Genomic DNA, 20533 nt, shown 5'->3' with positions numbered 1-20533 from the left:
GAGTTGATTCGCTCAGTAATAGCAGCGCTCCATCAGGGGGATTTCCTTGCATCCTTGGATATCATGGACGCGTACCTGCATATCCCAATATGCGCAAAACACCAGAGGTTTCTGCGCTTTGCGGTCGGGGAGGACCACTTTCATTTTGTGGCCCTCCCGTTTGGCCTTTCCTCAGCACCACAGGTTTTCACCAAGGTGCTCGCCCCGATTCTGGCCCTGCTGAGGCAGCGCGGGATCGCTATCGTAGGATACCTGGACTACCTTCTTCTAAGAGCTTCCTCAAGCTCAGAGTTAGAAGAGGACGTGTCAATCACCTGTCAGACCCTCTGAGAATTCGGTTGGCTGCTGAATATGCAGAAGTCAGTACTGGTACCGTCTCAGAGGCTGGAATATCTGGGGTTGGTCCTGGATTTCTCAGAGGCAAGAGTTTTTCTCCCAACGGAAAAACTACAGACACTGCAATCTGCGGTGCAGCGGTTGGCGACCCAGAAATGGGCGTTGCTTCACTTTTGCATGAGAGTGCTGGGTCTGATGGTGGCCTCTTTCGAGGCAGTTCCGTATGCCCAATTCCACACTCGAGTGTTGCAGAAAGAGATTCTGTCACGTTGGAACAAGCTTCCTTCGTCTCTGGATTACCAGATTCGGGTGAGTCGACTGGTCAAGTCCTCCCTAGTGTGGTGGCTGACACCTCCGGTACTTTGGACCGGAAAATCGTTTCTGCCGTGTCATTGGACAGTGATCACGACGGATGCCACCGGTCAGAATCCAGTCCGACAACCCCCTGGCCGTGGCGTACGTCAATCATCAGGGGGGCACACGAAGCTCGGCTGCAGCGACGGAAGTCGCGCACATCCTCCGGTGGGCTGAAAGTTACGCTCCGGCTCTGTCAGCGCTGTACATTCCGGTGCTGAACTGGCAAGCCGACTACCTAAGTCGCCAAAAGCTAGACCAAGGAGAATGGTCACTACACCCGGAGGTGTTTCAGAGTCTGTGCCAAAAATGGGGCACTCCAGACCAGACATGGACCTTCTAGCGTCCCGTCTCAATCGGAAGGTGTCACGGTTCGTGGCCAGGTCGAGGGACCCGTGGGCGGACGCGTCAGACGCGTTGGTGGAGCCATGGGGTCACTATCGCCTAATATACGCCTTCCCTCCTCTGAAGCTTCTTCCTCGCCTGCTGCGCAGAGTGGAAGCCGAGGGGATACCAACAATCCTGATCGCTCCGGATTGGCCGCGCCGTCCCTGGTACGTGGACCTGGTGCGTCTGGTGGCAGACGTCCCTTGGCGTCTACCCCTGAGAGAAGACCTTCTGTCGCAGGGTCCTATCTTTCACCCTGCTTTACAGTCGCTGGCTTTAACGGCGTGGCTGTTGAGAGCCAAGTGAAGGACCGAGGTCTGTCGGGCTCGGTGGTCTCTACCATGCTACGAGCATGGAAGTCCACTTCACAAAAGATTTACCATCGTACGTGGAAGGCCTACATCTCTGTGTGAGGAGATGAAATGGCACCCCTGTACATATGTGATGTCCCAGATTCTGCTGTTCTTGCAGCGTGGAGTGGATCAGGCTCTCGCCTTGAGTACGGTTAAGAGTCAGATTTTCGGCTCTGTCTACTTTCAGCGACCCTTGGCGGCCAACTCCCTGGTGCGTACCTTTGTGCAGGGGGTCCGGCATGTGGCCCCTCCTGTGCGTCCTCCACTGCCTCCATGGGACTTGAATTTAGTTATTTTGGTGCTTCAAGAAGCTCTGTTTAAGGACATTCGGAAGATTCCTTTGTTGACTCTGTCCCAGAAGGTGGTTTTTCTGGTAGAAATTACCTCGGTCAGACGAGTATCTGAACTGACGGCCTTGTCCTGCAAGGCCCCTTACCTGGTCATCCACAAGGATAAGGTGGTGCTGCGGCCGCAGCCATCATTCCTTCCAAAGGTTGTTTAGGCTTTTCACATTAATGAGGACATCGTTTTTCCATCCTTATGTCCTCGGCCGAAAAACCCAAAGGAGGCCAATTTGCATTCCTTGGACGTGGTTCGGGCCCTACGGGTGTACTTGTCTGCTACGGCTCCGTTTCGGAAGTCGGACTCACTGTTCGTGTCAGTGACTGGTCCTAAGAAAGGTCTGGCGGTCTCGTCTGCCACCATTTCTAGGTTGATCAGACAGGTCGTGCTCCAGGCCTATGCCCTTTCAGGTTACGGCGCATTCGACCAGGGCGATTGGTGCCTCTTTCCGCCATCAAGTGTCTGTCTTACAGGTATGTAAGGCGGCAACCTGGTCGTCAATCCACACCTTTTCAAAATTTTACAAGGTGGATGTGAGTGCTTCTTCGGATGCCTCCTTTGGCCGCAAGGTTTTACAGGCGGCAGTTTAAGGTTGAAGTTGAAGAACTCTGGGTTGTTTGGGATGAAGCCTGGTTTGATGTTTTTTCCCACCCCTCGAAATTTTTTGACACTGCTTGGGGATGTCCCTAAGGTCAATGCTGCTGTGTCGGTCCATGAACGGAAGAGAAAATAGGATTTTTGTACTCACCGTAAAATAAATTTCTCTGAGTTCATGGACGGACACAGCACCCACCCCTCCTTTGTTTGTACTGCTTGTCTACGAACTGAGGCTGGATGTTCCAGAGAGTGGGATGTACCCGGGGGACACGCCCCCTTGGAGGTGCTGTACTGAGAGAACTGTTTTTAACACTTAAACTGCTGTTTTTCTGCCTAGTCTCTCCTGAAAGGAAAGGTATATAACCCTAAGGTCAATGCTGCTGTGTCCGTCCATGAACTCAGAGAAATTGATTTTACGGTGAGTACAAAAATCCTGTTTTCTCTTCCGTCAGCAGTGACCCGTGAGTACAAAAATCCAATTTTTTTACTTATTTTTTAATTATGATTTATGATTTTTTTTTATGTATTAAAAACTGTGTCATTTACTTTTCTGAAGTCGGAGCGACTTCAGTAGTGTATATTAAGTTGGCTCCCATTCACTTCCATTGCTTTTCTCGACAGCGCAACTTATGGAGACTTGAGGCGACCTGAAGTCAGATCGCAGGTCGCCCCAGTGTGAACCAGCTCTTATTATGTTTTCCATTTGTGTATATGTTTTGACAGCCATTATGCTCCTGAAGAAGCGTTATGACACGCAAAACGTAGAGCAGAGCAGGAAAATTCTTCTGTATAATAGCCATGTTTAAGGCTATTCAATTCATATTTATACTATTCAACTATTATTGTCTGTGTGGATATGTATTTCTCTCATTTGAGTTTACCAATGTCATCATAATCTTTGGAAGTGATATTAGAGCATTACTCTGGGCCATGTATAGACAAGTACTATACAAATATTTTTGAATGTATTATTGTACTTTTACAAATTTCTATAATAAAACCCCTAGATTTTTACATGAATTACCCATGTAATTGCTGATGTACATGCTGATGTATTGTGGTGCGGTCTATAGGCATACCTAGTAGAAGTCTTTTCTTTAGGCGCGCTGGGCTAAAACTTGCATAAGGTTGGCAGTTCGTACCAGCTCGTTGCATACACCTTTGGAGTAAAGACAGGTGTTTGATGTTTGAATGAAGGCTGGGTACCTTGTGGAGTAGAAGGTTTAGTTGGGACCGGATAGTCTGGATTTCTGACTATCACTGACTGGATTGCTTGTAGCACTGGGGTCCAAGGTTGGCTCGTTGCTGCTTTATTTGATGTGACTCACTGACATCCTGTTTAATTTCTTGTTGTGGGATGCTGCTTGGGTCACAGTGCTGGTAGACATAATCTGATGTGCGTTGCAAGGAATCTTGTTGATCCTCCTCTAGGCCTAGTATGCTGCCACCTACCCTTGGCTCATCGTAGATGGCTGCTTCTAAAGCTTCTGCTTCTACAATGGCGATGGCATCGTCTCTGTCTACTGCCAGCTTCTCCATGTTACCTTTGTAAGATAGCTTGCTGCAATTTCAGAGATGCTTCCTGCTGAGCTAGCTCGACCTCTAGGCGTATTCTTTGTTGTTCTTTCTCTTGCTCCATGTGTACTCTTTTCTTCTCTCTCTCTTGTTCCATGCGCACTCTTTATTTCTATCTCACTTGTTCGTGTCTCACCCTTTCTGCTTCAAGGTGGGCCTTTCCTTTTTTCATCTGCAGCTCTTGGTCTGCGAATGTGGCCCTGGCTCTTGCTGCTTCAGCTTTCAAACGGGCGATAGCTGCTGCATTTGCGACGTATGACCTAGATGAGCTTGTTCGTGATTTTTGTTTTGTAAGATGATGTCCCACTGTGAAACATGGCTTGCCGGGAAGAAGCGGTCTTGCTGTATAGAGACCATTCTAGCATCGATGCTGCTTGACAGAGCGTGTCTCTGTGTAGTGTGGATGCTTGCTTCGCCTGCCGCAGGCCTATTTCTTTAAGGCTTTTACTGCGTAGCCACAGGCTGTACAGACTTCCAAAGTCAGCTTATCTTCCCTTCAGAGGTCAGCTTAAAAATGTCACTGTTCTGTCGCAAGGATATATAGCTAAATCTTCTTGTCCCATAAACTTCAGATACCATATTTCTTTCATCTCTGTTTTATTTATTTATTGTATACGTTGTATACATTAGAGAAACAGTGATATACACTACAAGATGAGATAATAAAAACTTACTTTTTTAAGTTCTCTAAGGGGTGATGGCGATATATTGAGAAATACATGTCTTGCTTCCTGCAGTAGCTTTTCAAAGAATTCTACCCAGAATTCCCTGCTTACTAACAACTTCCTTAACTACACATACAGTAAACCAAATAAACAGAACACTGCAGCAATACCAAAAAAGAACACTAGATGGAGCCTGCACTCCACATATGATTGTCTTATGTAAATTACAAACCTTAAATGTTATTTCAACAACTCAGATACAGGTAATCAGAATATAAGTCTGGTGGACAGAACACAGTCCTAGCATAAGTTAATCATTTAATTTGGTTTCTTATGTATGGTGCCACAATGTTTAGGTGGTATCCATGGTCAGTAGTGGCTAAGTCCTGGATGTTTATGCTGACACATATTTGTATCATTAAAATGCAGCTGAAGGGCTGCATTTTAATAATACAATGTACAGCTTTTTTAAATGATGCTGCTGATGTATATTATGCGATGCAAATGCTGCTGGCACAAATGGAAAACCAAAATTATTCTGCAATAGTGGGTGTGCTGCAATCAGAAAAAAAGGGCCAAGACACCCAATGGTGTCCCGTCCTATTTGAAAATAGATGTGGTATGAGGATTGCGCTACCCTGGTGGTTAATCTATGTCCACCTGCTTCTGGGCAATATTTGTAATTGTTAGCCCCAATATATCTCACCTCTGTTAACAATACACCGAATATGTATAACTGTGGCTCATATACAAATATTCTTCTCATAAAAAATGCAAAAAAAAACACAAAAAACATACAGTGTCTTGCGAAAGTATTCGGCCCCCTTGAACTTTGCGACCTTTTGCCACATTTCAGGCTTCAAACATAAAGATATAAAACTGTAATTTTATTTTTGAAGAATCAACAACAAGTGGGACACATTGAAACTGGGTGGTACTCCTGCGCTGTGATGGATGGATATGGGGACAATGAAGTGGCTAGGTAAGGGGGTGTAAAGTTAGGGGTGAGCACTGCAGCAAACAAAAAGGAGGCCTTTCCAATGAAGGACACAAAAAAAAATGCAAAAGTGGTAAGTGTCTGCGCTGTGGTTAAACTAGTAGAGGATGGTCGGGCAACGGTGGAAGTGGAGGGAAGGGAGGGGGTGTTGGAATAGGGAACAAAACGTGTAAAATGCAACAAAGAATGTCCTAACAAATGGATAGCCTAAAAAATTGGATCACTCTGGTCCGTGCTGAGCTGAGTGATAGAACGCAAAATCGAGCAATAATTGTGTAAGATTGTGCAATATATCTGATATACTCCATCCAGCTTTGGAATAGACCGTGGAGAGTGGAAGCTCAATGCAGTGAAAAAAAGGTGTGCAAACGCAATTTAAGTGAAAGAAGTGACTAAGAGAAACGATGGGTGAAATGTCAAAGTCCAATGGTTAAAAGAGTGCAACCCAGTACACAGGTCATGCAACCCACACCATTAGGTGAAATAAGGGCTTACCTCCTCGTTATCACTCACATATAAACTGGCTTGCTAGTACTTCAGCCTCTTGTTGGTTAAATATCCTCTTGTCAGATCACAGTGATTTCACCATACATGTAGAGGAAAGAAATGTATATTTGTAGCAAGGGCTTCCTGCCACTCAAGAAGGAGGGGGGGGAAGGCTTTCTTCAGAGATGTAATGGGTAAGTATAAACTTACACAACTCACACTATGTATAAGGATAAGGTGCCTGTCTCCACGAGCGCCGAGCTCGTATCCTGATCTTCTCACTGTCAGCACTCAGCTCCTCGGATGTCCATGTGAGCGGCCGCTCATATCCGAGTGAGGGAGCAGAGAGGAGAGAGGAGAAGGGAGAAAGGAGGGGCGTATCGCGTGGACAGTGCAGTAAAAAAGGCTTTTAATGAACCAGTAAAGGATAAATAAAAAAACTCACATTGAGCGGTATCAAAACGATCGCATCTCCTACGAGCACCGCGCTCGTATGCCGTCCGTTAGGTGTTGCTCCCAAACAATGTTCTAGTGTCCCGACGCGTGTTCGTCACATCACGTGACTTCATCAGGGGATCAAGTGGGACACATTCATGAAGTGGAACGAAATTTATTGGATATTTCAAACTTTTTTAACAAATAAAAAACTGAAAAATTGGGCGTGCAAAATTATTCAGCCCCCTTAAGTTAATACTTTGTAGCGCCACCGACTTACAACCGACTTACAGCTGTAATCGCAGCAAAAGGTGGCGCTACAAAGTATTAACTTAAGGGGGCTGAATAATTTTGCACGTCCAATTTTTCAGTTTTTTATTTGTTAAAAAAGTTTGAAATATCCAATAAATTTCGTTCCACTTCATGATTGTGTCCCACTTGTTGTTGATTCTTCAAAAAAAATTACAGTTTTATATCTTTATGTTTGAAGCCTGAAATATGGCAAAATGGCGCAAAGTTCAAGGGGGCCGAATACTTTCGCAAGGCACTGTATATATGTGTGCTGTACACGTATTAAATAGTGCTCTTATAAAGCGTGCATTCCCCTATATCAGATTCAAAGAATCATTACCACAGAGACAAACAAATATTATAATAACCACAACGAAATTGAAAGTGTGTATATGAAAAAATATATACATGTGACAATTAGAGGATTTCTAAATTGGTCCTCTCCTCCTTAAAGTCCCAATATGCTAGCCAAGTGCTTATAAAAACGATCAATGCTTCTCCCGTAAGATGTTAAAACACAATGTAATTTCACTACTTCAGTGATATTCCTGTCACCGTTAAGAATGGCCACTCAACAGATCTCATTTAATAAATGCCTTTGGTTCATTCCCAGGATAACCATTCCTCGTATACGTTTTTCCACCAACTGCCAGGTGCCTTGGATATACTAGTGTTGTCTCTTTTTTTTCCTACAAAGACCTGTAAGAAAAGAGTGCCCCTCATGGTGTAGTACGTAAAAAATGTATTGGTTTCTTAGATAAAAGTAGGTATTGCACTCACATTTAGTCCTGAGGACGCAATATACCTTGTGAAACGCGTAGAGGCTGCTGACATCTACGGAACCACGCGCTGATCGTGAGATAGGCATAGGGGGAACACGAGAGGAACAGCTTTTATCCTTCACATGTTTTGCATACACGGCTGGAGAAGCTTGGTGCCGGCATATACGGGCACAACTAAATGTGAGTGGACCACCTACTTTTATCTAAGAAACCAATACATTTTTTACGTACTACACCATGAGGGGCACTCTTTTCTTGTGAGCTTTTGTAGGAAAAATAGAGACAACACTAGTATATCCAAGGCACCTGGCAGTTGGTGGAAAAACGTATAAAAAGAGTGGTTATCCTGGGAATGAACCAAAGGCATTTATTAAATGAGATCTGGTGAGTGGCCATTCTTAAAGGGTCACTAAAGGAAAAAGAAATTTCTGCTGAAATGACTGTTTACAGGGTATAGAGACATAATAGTTAACTGATTCCTTTTAAACATGATTAAAAATAGATAAAAAACAATCGTATAATGTACCTGCAGTTTTGTTTAGTTTTTGCTGTTGTTTCCTGGTTCTCTGATGTACAGAGACAAAGAGCCAATAGAGGGCAGTGATGTTTTGTAAAACAAAACTCGATTGGTGCTGACACACAGTAATCACACCTCCTTGATTAGTCACCACAGTGAGAAATCTCCCAGTACTGTGGTGATCAGGAAACAGACAACCAGGAAGTGTCCAGAACAGAGAGGAATTACAGCAACATCAAAGCAAAAACGAACAATGAGGACATGAAACCAGGACTGCAGTAAGGTAAAGGAAGCTATTTAGCTAAATAAAAAAAATCCTTTAGTGACCCTTTAACGGTCACAGGAATATCACTGAAGTGGTGAAATTACGTTGTGTTTTAACATCTTACGGGAGAAGCATTGATCGTTTTTATAAGCACTTGACTAGCATCATCCATCCGTTTGCGCATGAAAAAGGGACATACATTGGTCCCTATGTGATTGCGGGTGTCAGCGGATAAACATCCGCTGACACCCGTAATCACCGCCTCCGCAAAGATCCGATTTTGCGGACGGAAGAAAACCCTATTTTTTCTTCCGTCATCGGATGAACACAGACACACGGTCCGTGTTCATCCGATCCCCCCCTAGGGGAGAGCAGAGAAAAGACAGGGCGGTCCCTGCACAGTGTGTGGGGACTGCCCTGTCAGCCGCCGGCTCAGCGGGGATATACGGAGCGATCGGGGATATACAGGGATATATATACGGAGCGATCCCCGTTGAGCTTACGGACACACGGAGGCGGATCATTACTGATCTGCCCCGTGTGAAAGGGCCCTTATTTATTTTGGGGCATTCAACTGAATATATACACTCAATGTATTTATTGTATATTTAATGTATTTTTTTTTTATTTAGTGTTCTATTAACCTCTTTACCACCGGCTTGTTTTTCAGATTCGGTGTTTACGAGACTAAAACATTTTTTTTTGCTAGAAAATTACTTAAAACCCCCAAACATTATATATATTTTTTTCTAACACCCTAGAGAATAAAATGGCAGTCATTGCAATACTTTTTGTCACACCGTATTTGTGCAGCAGTCTTACAAGCGCACTTTTTTTGAAAAAAAAAACACTTTTTTTAATTAAAAAATAAGACATCAATACATTTTGCCCAATTGTTTTATATATTGTGAAAGATAATGTTACGCCGAGTAAAATGATACCCAACATGTCACGCTTAAAAATTGCGCCCGCTTGTGGCATGACGTCAAACTTGTACCCTTAAAAATCTCGATAGGCGATGTTTAAAAAATTCTACAGGTTGCATTTTTTGAGTTACAGCAGAGGTCTCGGGCTAGAATTATTGCTCTCGCTCTAACGATGGCGGCGATACCTCACTTGTGTGGTTTGAACACAGTTTTCATATGCGGCGCTACTCGCGTATGCGTTCGCTTCTGTGCGCGAGCTCGTCGGGACAGGGCGATTTAAAAAAAAGTTTTTTTGTTTTCTTATTTATTTTTATTTAGTTTATAATTTTTTACACTGAAATAAAAAAAAAATTGATCACTTTTATTCCTATTACAAGGAATGTAAACATCCCTTGTAATAGAAAAAAAGCATGACAGGTCCCTCCTAAATATGAGATCTTGGGTCAAAAAGACCTCAGATCTCATATTTAGACTTAAATGCAAAAAAAAGAAAAAAAAATTGAAACTGTCATTTTTTCAAATGACAAAAAAAAAAAATGTTTCTTTAAGACGCTTTGATGTCACTTCCACCCAGCAGAGCTATGGGGACGGGTGGGGGCGATTTTTCCCTCACTCGCATCCCCAGTCAGCTGCCGAACGGACCCGATCACCTACGCCGCTACCGACGACTCCGGTAAGCGGCGGAGGGCGCGGGAGAGCGACGGGAGGAGGGGGCCCTCTCTCGCCACCGATAACGGTGATCTCGCGGTGAATCCGCCGCGGAGACCCCCTTTATCGTGTACAGGACTGCCCACTGAAGAGATGGATATCTCGGTTGTGGCAGCAGCTGCTGCCGTTACCGAGATATCCATCTTTAAAAAGAGGACGTCTTTTTACCATGGGGCGGTGGTCAAGAGGTTAATATATTTTGAGTGGTTAATTCACAATTATTATATGATTTATATTTCTAATGGTTTAGTCATTAATTGAGATTGACTAATTTTATAAATTTCCTCACTTGGATCATTCACTTAATGTGGTGATGCCTTTTTAGGCAAACCACGCTATCTATTTGTATTATTAGTGAATTCGTAAGAGGTCGTGGGCTGTTTTTTGTTAAATAATTGGTTAGCCGTTTTACTATGGTGCCAATTTTTAATTCTTATTTTATCTTAATTAAATCGTTTTTTGCCATAATGGGCCCTTTTGTAGCCATTATTGGCATCTATGCCCATATTGAAGATGGCGCTGTTTGACCCGATCCTCACATCTCACAGCAAGGCTTGGTCTTTTTAAGTGGTGTGTCAGTATGTCGCCCTATCCCCATTGACAGCGTCTGCTGTGACTAAAATGCGTATGGGAGCGTCGTGCTGACGTCACCACGCTTTAGCAGAGGAGGAAGGGCTTCCTATGTGCCGGCCGGCAACTGTATTTTTTGCTGTTTTTAACTTCATTTATGTAAGTGCATTACTTTTTTTTTATATATAAATATATCCTACGGTATTACGCTATGGTACGTGTCTTTTTTTCCTTTCATATTGGTTACATGGAGCATTTGAGACTGCAATGAGCGTATTCATATGATTTATATTGTGGCTTATCCTGTTTCCTGATGCATTTCCGGTACACGTGCAAGTCAAAGGCCGCGGCTGGGCTATAGCCGACTGCTGTTTAAACTTGCCTTCTGGTAAGCTGACATCTTATATGGTGGTGGGCACCTTTGTCCGTGGTGTGAATCACCGGGTGATATGCAAAGAATCAGAATTCTCGTGTGATCCAATCTACATGCAATCTGCCATCTATCACTATTAATTTGGACTTTTGTTACAGATTAACCTAACCTGATCAGTTATTTCTAATCTGGTACAGATTAGCCTAACCCAATCAGTTATTTCAAATCTGTTTTTTATTATTCTGTGGTGATTGGATGTGTCCAATCGATTTGGATACTTTTAATTTATCTCCGCGTGTGCATTTGTTCGGTTTAGTGTGCACTGTTTTTTACATAATATCACCATTGGTCATTTTATTGGCGCAGCTCTTTTTTTTTTTTTTTTTTTCATCTACTGAGGTGTCGGTCCCTTTTGGGTCCCACAAGCCGGCCCGTACTGCTAAGGTGTTTCCTTACGTAACTTATTTTGATAAGTTTATAGACAAAGAATGGGAAAGATCGTAGAGGGCCTTTTCGGTCTCAAAACGCATGGCGGTCCGTTGTCCATTTTTTCAGGAGACTCTCCTAAAAAGGGGTATCTCCCCGCTTGTGGACCCCCCTGGTATCCAGGTTAAACAAGGTAACCACAATTCCGGTAGAGGGGACCCCTGCCTTTAAGGACCCTGCAGATAGGAGGACCGAGGCGGTTGCCAATCCATGTTCGCGGTGCTGGGGTCAGCATTGCGGCCAGTATTGGCCACGGCCCTAGTGTCAGATACTTGCAGAATGGGCAAAGTTGTTGCACTGTGAGTTGGAAAAGCAACAGGCTTCCCCCGGTCTGTGTGGAACTGGCCGACCAGTTGGTGCATGGCCTTAAGTACTGTATATACTCGAGTATAAGCCGAGTTTTTCAGAACATTTTTGTGTGCTAAAAATGCCCCCCTCGACTTATACTCAAGTCACCTTTTTGCGCCTGATATACCAGACTTTGGGGACCCGGTACTTGGCACACATATAGCCCCAGTTCTCATCTACAAGTGTGCAAAGTTTGCTGTCTGGGGGACCTACGGCCGGGGAGCACCGATTTTTCAAATCCGGGCACCCCTTCTATATACTCCCATGCTAAACATAAGTCTAGTCATGGGCACAGTGAGGCATGGACACAGTGAGGCCTGGGCACAGTGAGGCATGCAGATGGACACCCTAGGCTTATACTCGAATCAATACGTTTTCCCAGTTTTTTTGTGGTAAAATTAGGTGCCTCGGCTTATATTCGGGTCGGCTTATACTCGAGTATATACGGTATGTCTGCGATGCAGCCTTGGATAAAGCTCTCTTGCTTTCCAGAGCCTCAGTATCTGCTGTGGTGCTACGTCGCCTGATTTGGCTAAAATGCTGGTCCGCGGACCATACTTCCAAGAAGGCTCTGGCGGATTTGTCCTTCCAGGGTGAGAGGCTATTTGGAGCCTTGCTGGACGACATTATTAGGAATGTCAAAGGAGGTAAGAGCACGCTGCTCCCAGAATCCAGAAAGGGTAAGGAGCCACACAGTAGGCCAGGGCCCTTCTTTTCTGCTCAAAAGCTTTTTTTTTATCAATCTGGGCCCGAAGGTAAGCGTTCCCAGGCCGACAAAGGGCCAGCTGAGGGACAAAAGCATCCCTGGGTTCGCAAGCCTGCGAACAAATCTGTGACAGCATGAAGGTTAGCTCCGCCCGACTCTCGTGTGGGGGGTCGCCTTTGCAGCTCGATGGACCTTCCTGCTTTCCAACCAGTGGGCTTGCAAAGTGGTTTCATCAGGGTACAAGATAGAATTTCTTTCTTGTCCACCAAACAGAATTTTTCCCTCAAACCTTCATCTTCTTCTGGCTTGTCGGAAAGGCCCTATTTGGGGAAGTGCAGGACCTGCTGAGGCAAGGGATGATACCTGTGCCGCTGCCGGAAAGGTTTCAGGGATTCTACTCCAATCTGTTTGAAGTCCCAAAGAAGGACGGGGTCCATCCGATCCTGGATCTTAAGGCCCTCTACACCTTTGTAAAAGCACAAAGCTTCAGGATGGAGCCAGTCCGCTCTGTGGTCGCTGCTCTCCATCCGGGGGATTTTCTGGCATCCTTGGACATCAAGGACGCATACTTGCATGTCCCCATATATGTTGGAAATCAGAGATTTTTGCGCTTTGCAGTCAGGGACAACCACTACCAATTTTTAGCTCTCACCTTTGGCCTGGTGTCGGCACCAAGGTGCTACCCCCGATTCTGGCTCTGCTGAGACAGTGAGGAATCGCTATCATGGGCTACCTGGTTGACCACCTTCTCAGAGCCGCTTCAGACTCAGAATTAGTGGAGGATGTGGCGATTGCCAGTCAGACCCTTCAAGAGTTTGGTTGGGTACTGAACCTCCAGAAGTCGGTGTTGATGTTGGCGCCTGGAGTACCTGGGCTTAATTCTGGACTCCTCAGAGGCGAGAGTTTTTCTCCCTTTGAAAAGGTTGCAGACTCTTCGGACTGCGGTGAAGCTGTTGGCATCCCACTGGGTCTCATGGTAGCCACCTTCGAGGCGGTACTCTATGCTCAATTCCACACTTGAGTCTTGCAAAGGGAGATCCTGTCCAAATGGGACAAGTCTCCATTGTTCCTGGATTGTCAAATCCGGGTGAGTCAGCTAGTCAGGGCTTCCCTGGTCTGGTGACTGAGATCTCCAGCCCTTCAGTCCGGGAAGTTGTTCCTTTCCTTTCGCTGGACGTTGATCACGGTGGACGCCAGCCTGACCAGCTGGGGGGTGTTTGGGGCATACAATTGACACAGGGTCACTGGACGCAGGAAGAATCCCGCCTGCCAATCAATGTGCTGGAACTTCAGGCGATCGACCTGTGCGTCTATGAACTTGAGAGAAAATGATTTTACGGTGAGTACAAAAATCCTATTTTTTTGTATGGTATTCCCCTTAAAATCCATACAAGACTCAAAAGGGGTGACCCCCATGCTGTTATATATTTTTTTTCTGATTGAATTTGCGCTCAACATTGATGAGATGTGCGATTCAGATGCATTCCCATAGAAGGCAATGAGCTTGGAATTTGCATCTATAATGCACCACAGTGCTCAGAAAGCGCACAGGTCTCTCTTTTTTTTTTTTTTTTTTTCAATTCACAATGAATTTGCAATGCATATATGTGAACCGGCTCCAAAAAAGCTGGTTTGGTTCACATGTCATGCAAATTGGATGCAGTTAAAAAAAACGCATTATGTGAATGAAGTTTTATCTGCCTATCTGAATGCTGTTTCTAATAACGTTACTAAATAGATATAAATCTCTACTTACAAGCCTAAAATGTTTATATTTATTAATTAAAGTACACATTTGAACACACATCAGTTAAAGTGGTTGTAATCCTCAGACATAAAATTTGTATAAAGCACATCCTTCTATTCTCTGTACTTGTCTCTATGAAAAGCACTGACTCTGATTTCTCTGTGCTGCCTTATTCATCCGATATCTGCCTGAGTCACTTCTGACAGCCTTTCCCTGCTCCTAGAGATAATTGGTGATCAGGGAGTAGAGCCCCAGCACACAGCCTGTGATTGACAGCCACAACTGTGCATGTTCCCATGTACTGTGAGGAGGGGAGTGTGTCCCTCCCCTCCAATTAGGGCTCAGAACTCTCCTCTGCAGTGTGAGACTACAGGTTTCCACCCCTTGATTTTTAGAGCTAAGATATTCTGTGTAAAATGTGTTTTGGAAGACTGTAGGAAGAGAGGAAGGCATAGACAGGTTCAGCCTACGGTGTGTAGGACTGATTTCATCTCTAGGTATCAGATGCTAGTCACTTCACTGGGCATGCTTAAGGGTTTTCAACCACGTTAAGCTTTAAAGCAGTTAAAATTAATTACTTACGTTTTTTTCTTTTTTTTTTTCTTTTACAGCTTTGTCTAATTTGTACCTTATGTGCCGTGTTTTGGGTAAGTCACATATATATATAAACAAATGCAATCAATTTACTAATGTACGTTAGACACCAAATTAAGAAGTAATGAGAAGGTAAATAGATATTAAAATATGTATTATGTTTGGGTTACCAGCAATGCTCTTACAGCATCCTAAATGAGCCTTATCACCTGAAGCTTTGTCATAAGATTATATATTTTAGGTATGATGTAAAAGCCTCAATTTTGACATTCAAAAGCCTTTGAACTACTGCTGCATAATCAATTAGTTGGCCGATTATTGTATCGATTAATTGGACAATAACCTTAAAAAAAGTGAAAATAGATTATTACCACGCTACCAGGACAGGGGGGGGGAGAGGGGCAGGAAGAAGGGGAAGAAAAGGACAAGGGAAAAAAAGGGGGGGTGGGAAAAAGGAGGGGTGAAGTACTGCTGCAGCACTGGAGGTGTATCAAAACCTGAAGTGAATAAATGCATAGATAGTGCTGTGTGGAATGAAGGAAATAGAAATGAATCTTAAGTAAAATAAAGTGCTAAACCAAATAAAGGCATGTAGACATCTAAACAGTTATTAGGTAATATCCTTGCAGTTGTGGATGACATCAAATCCAAAGTGAAAAAAACCCAATGCATAACAAAGTGCTGGGTGGAACTAAATTGAAGCTAGCGCTGCTGGGAAGAATCCCTAGATCGCAGAGCTAGGACAACACACACACAGGTGATTCATATGGCACATATGTGAACTAAAAAGTCTGTGTTCATGCAAAGGCAGCGGACCAGATGCTGCTAGGAAAACATATAGCCAGAGTGCTGGTGCTTGTGCCAGGTATTAAACGTAAAAAGTGCTTGCAGAAAAAAGGGTTCCAATTTCCTTTAGAAGTGATAAGGATGTCCCCTTACCTTACTGCTGTAAGGTAACAGCATATATATACTCTGTATAGGCGGATACAGCAAAGGAATTCAAGCCCTTTTTGGGGCCGCAATGACCCTCACACAGGGAGAAAAAAAAAAACGCAAATAGTGTAGTATCATAGGAACAGTTTAATAGCAAATAAACATACACTGAGGTTCTCACATAGGTAAAATATAAACGGGCATATAAAACTAGTAATGAATTCGCTGACGTCACCTCCAGTACCTCCTTAGTGGACTTGTATGCGTATTCGTCACCGACACGTGACTTCTTCAGTGTCGGTGACGAATACGCATACAAGTCCACTAAGAGGTACCGGAGGTAACGTCAGCGAGTTTGTTACTCGTTTTATATGCCTGTTTTATATTTTACCTATGTGAGTACCTTAGTGTATGTTTATTTGCTATTAAACTGTTCCTACGATACTACACTATTAAAGCAGGATCAAAAATTGTCTCTGGACAGCCGCACTCTGAACATATTGTAGCCTTTATCTATATATATAAAAAATTGCGCAAAACTACAGAATTACAAAAATTTAGGCTGCCAACACAACAAAAGGATAATTGTAAAGTAAAAAGGTAAAAGTGTGGCGCCAGTGTAGACCCGCCTGTTGAGGAAGGGTCTAATACAGTAGGTGTTTGTGATATTGTGTTTTTAGCACGACAGCATCGCGCTGATTCTCGGCGACATGGTGCCGAGATCTCGCACTCACTGGAATAGTGACAGCACATCCCAGCAAGCGCGTCATAGAAGCGACGGGAGATCCGACTTGGATTCCCGCCAATTCTACACGTGTGCGGCGTTTGTTATGAATCCTGAGGGGGAAGTCCCCGCCGGATTTTAAATAAAAATCCGGCATGGGTTCCCCCCTCAGGAGCATACCGGGCCCTTAGGTCTGTTATGGGTTGTAAGGAGAGCCCCCCTACGCCGAAAAAAACGGCGTAGGGGGTCCCCCTACAATCCATACCAGACCGTATCCAAAGCACAGGTAGGTATCACATGGGTAGGTACAGAGCATGATGGGATTGTGAGGCCTAAATAGGTCCGATGCACCCACGCACCCGTCATTGCAGCGAGGAGAGGCGACGTGTCAACATCGGGAGAAGAAGAGAAGTGAAGAACATGACGTCACAGCACGGAAGAAGAACTCACAGCGGAGAGCGGCGAACATAGAAGGAGACCCCCGGAGAGCTGAGAAGACCCCCCGGATAGCGGAGAAGACCCGTCGGGATAGCGGAAGAAGCACCCCCGCCGAAGACGCCGGAGGAAACCCGCCGGGGGGTGGGGGCTTTTTTAAAAGCGACCCCCCCCCCGGCGGTGGAAGAGAACCAGACGACGGCCCCCACCCACCCGAAGACGTCAAAGAAGAAGCCCCCCCTGGTAAACAGAGCTAATAAAGAAGACAGGGGGGGCCTCCGGAGCAGAAAAATAAATTATTTTAAAAACCTGTGTGTGGTGTGTTTATTAACTTTTACATTTTTCCTACAGGTGAATGGGTAGGGGTACGATACCCCATATCCATTCACTTAGGGTGGGGGGCCGGTATCTGGGGGCCCCCTTATTAAAGGGGCTCCCAGATTCCGATAAGCCTCCCGCCCGCATACCCCGACAACCAACGGCCAGGGTTGTCGGGAAGGGGCCCTGTCCTCATCAACATGGGGACAGGGTGCTCTGAGGTGGGGGGGCCGCAGTGCGCCCCCCTGCCCCAGAGCACCCAACCCCCCATGTTGAGGGCATGCAGCCTGGTACGGCTCAGGAGGGGGGGGCGCTCGCTCGTCCCCACTCCCTTCCTGGCCGGCCGGGTAGCGTGCTTTGGATACGGGTCTGGTATGGATTGTAGGGGGACCCCCTACGCCGTTTTTTTTCGGCGTAGGGGGGCTCTCCTTACAACCCATAACAGACCTAAGGGCCCGGTATGCTCCTGAGGGGGAACCCATGCCGGATTTTTATTTAAAATCCGGCGGGGACTTCCCCCTCAGGATTCATAACAAACGCCACACACGTGTAGAATTGGCAGGAATCCAAGTCGGATCTCCCGTCGCTTCTATGACGGCTCTGTCTCCATCGCAGCAAGCCAGCTCGGCGCTGGCTCCCGCGATGGGGCTCGTAGGTGCTCAATCTCGCCGAGAAAGAAAGCGAGATTGACACAATATCGGGTTCACCTACTGTATATAAGCCCTCTGGCAGATGCAGAAGGTATCAGTGATACTAGTGCAAAAATAATGTGCAAATTGGTGAACAACAACACAAATGAGAAAAAGAAACGGAAGAGGAGGGCTGTCTTATGACACGGTGATGAACCCGTCAATGCAACCTTCCTACAATCCTCAGTGTATATGAACTATTAAAAGATATCATGTACCCATACTCAAATCAAAATTAAGTACACCTGTGAGGCTTCAAGTGATATTCATAAACAAAAACCATGTGTGGTCAGTAGATATAGAGTATCAGTTCATATATTGTGAAAATAGTGAGGATCTGTCCAAGCCACCGATACTCAGGAAATCTCTTATTAGGCGATATTCCCCACTCAGGATCAACTGATCTGTGGGTCAGGGAAGACAGGAATTAGTCCATATATTGAATATGTGGATATAATCCTCTTTGGACCCCGGTCTGATTGTTTCAGGAAATGCAACCCTCCAATGGTTAAAACAGTGGGTAAGTATGAATGAGGTACCCTTACCAGACAAGGTGGATCCTCTACTCACCATACGGTGGGAGGATCTTACGGGCTTGTGTGGGCCGATTGCCCCCCTGGGTTATCGTCCGGGAATTCCTCCTGGTCAGGTTAACGTCAAATGTACACGGCCTTGGTCTCCAGGTCAGGGGTCACAGTCCCATCAATGAATGAAGTGACCCAAAAACGTGATGGTACCAATTCAAAGGTTGTAACAATCAGAGGGAGAGAGAAAAAAGCTTCTCATGGTGTAGTTGGTAAAATTTAATTAAAAATCCAAATCCATACATCACATTGGTGACAAGACAGATCACAGCAAAAATTAAAATAAAAAAATATAAAATAAGCCACGCATGAAAATAACAGCAATCTTCCACCCAGTATGGGTGAATAGAAGTATCCAAAAGAGGTTAGTGCAGCGGAGAAGCTGTGAGGCTTATAGTACCCGACCGGTTTTGTCTAATGCAGACTTCAACTGGGGTATACTAATCGCCAACGCCTCTCCCTTGCACTTAAGTAGCTGCACCCACCTGAATGAGACCACCTGTCCTCCATGAACGGCGTGCGTTTCATCAGTATTGTAATACTGCAAATCTGCGTTCTATAGAACCGGAAGTGGGGGGGGGCGGGCCTTGGTGATTAGGTCCCATAGGTCAATGGTTAAAATCCCCCATAGCCTATTCGTCACTTAGTATGGCATTTCCCCTCTATGTTCCGCCGACCTGGAAGTAGAGGGGCGTATGTGTTGCGCTTATAGGTCCGCGTCATCCAAAACGTCCCCAATAGTCACTCTGTGTATTGTCTCCCCCCTCTCCCCACCAATTGGGGGACTTACGAGCGAACAGACTCCTAGACTCTGGAGCTCCGCCTCGAGTGGCCGCGGCGAGCGTCATGACGTACAACGTCCAATGCGCTCCGCCATGCGTTCCACTCGACTTTCGCATCTAGTGCTCGGAAAGAGAACCAGACCGGAAACAGCGTCGATGCAGGAAGTGGTATCATGCGCTCCAACTGCTAGAGTGTGCGCTTCAAGTGATCATTGAACGTCGTGGGACGTATGAAACGATGCGGCCTGCGCATATTATACATAAAATTAAAAATGAATTATATTCATGTATATGAGAAGAGACAACCTAGACTCCCCATCCATAGAAGGGATGGAAATTAGACCGGTAAAAATGAATATAGACTAAAAATCACTTGTTCAGGTCCCAGGTAGATGGGTGCAGGCTACTAACATAGTAATGAGCCACGATTAGATCAAACCAAAATATTTGTAAGAAATACATAACTATGTTGGTGACGAATACGCATACAAGTCCACTAAGAGGTACCGGAGGTGACGTCAGCGAGTTTGTTACTCGTTTTATATGCCCGTTTTATATTTTACCTATGTGAGTACCTTAGTGTATGTTTATTTGCTATTAAACTGTTCCTACCATACTACACTATTAAAGCAGGAACAAAAATTGTCTCTGGACAGCCACACTCTGAACATATTGTAGCCTTTATTAACTGCTTGCCGACCAGCCGCCGTCATTCTACGGCGGCAGGTCGGCTCTGCTGTGCGAGAGCCCGTAGCTATACGGCGGCTCTTTGAGCCGCCACTAGGGGCCACACCCCCCCCCCCACAGTAAGAACACACCCAGGCATACTTAACCCCTTCCCCACCCCCTAGTGTTAACCCCTTCACTGCCAGTGGCATTTTTATAGTAATCCAATGCATTTTTATAGCACTGATCGCTATAAAAATGCCAATGGTCCCAAAAATGTGTCAAAAGTGTCCGAAGTGTCCGCCATAATGTCGCAGTACCGAAAAAAAAATCGCTGATCGCCGCCATTACTAGTAAAAAAAAATATTAATAAAAATGCCATAAAAATACCCCCTATTTTGTAAACGCTATAACTTTTGCGCAAACCAATCAATTAACGCTTATTGCGTTTTTTTTTTAACGAAAAATATAAAGAAGAATACGTATCGGCCTAAACTGAGGAAAAAAAATGTTTTTTTATATATTTTTGGGGGATATTTATTATGGCAAAAAGTAAAAAATA

At 44.9% G+C, this 20533-nt stretch overlaps 1 protein-coding gene across 4 annotated transcripts in view; it reads left to right on the top strand.

Annotated features, from left to right (window-relative positions):
* The window catches only part of SFT2D1 (SFT2 domain containing 1), a 775689-nt gene that overhangs the window by 359394 nt on the left and 395762 nt on the right, over positions 1–20533 (top strand). For 3 of the 4 annotated variants that reach the window (XM_040350713.1, XM_040350710.1, XM_040350712.1), the window contains one exon: positions 14858–14893. The exons of the other annotated variant lie outside the window; for it this stretch is intronic. In XM_040350713.1, the coding sequence (XP_040206647.1) occupies positions 14858–14893 (36 nt within the window). The remainder of the gene's footprint in view (positions 1–14857; positions 14894–20533) is intronic. 4 annotated transcript variants of the gene reach the window in all.

Source organism: Rana temporaria, chromosome 4 (genome assembly GCF_905171775.1).
Source record: "Rana temporaria chromosome 4, aRanTem1.1, whole genome shotgun sequence".
In the NCBI taxonomy this organism is placed as follows: Eukaryota; Metazoa; Chordata; class Amphibia; order Anura; family Ranidae; genus Rana; species Rana temporaria.
Note: the sequence above shows the minus strand (reverse complement) of the source record. Positions and strands in the feature narration are given on the sequence as shown.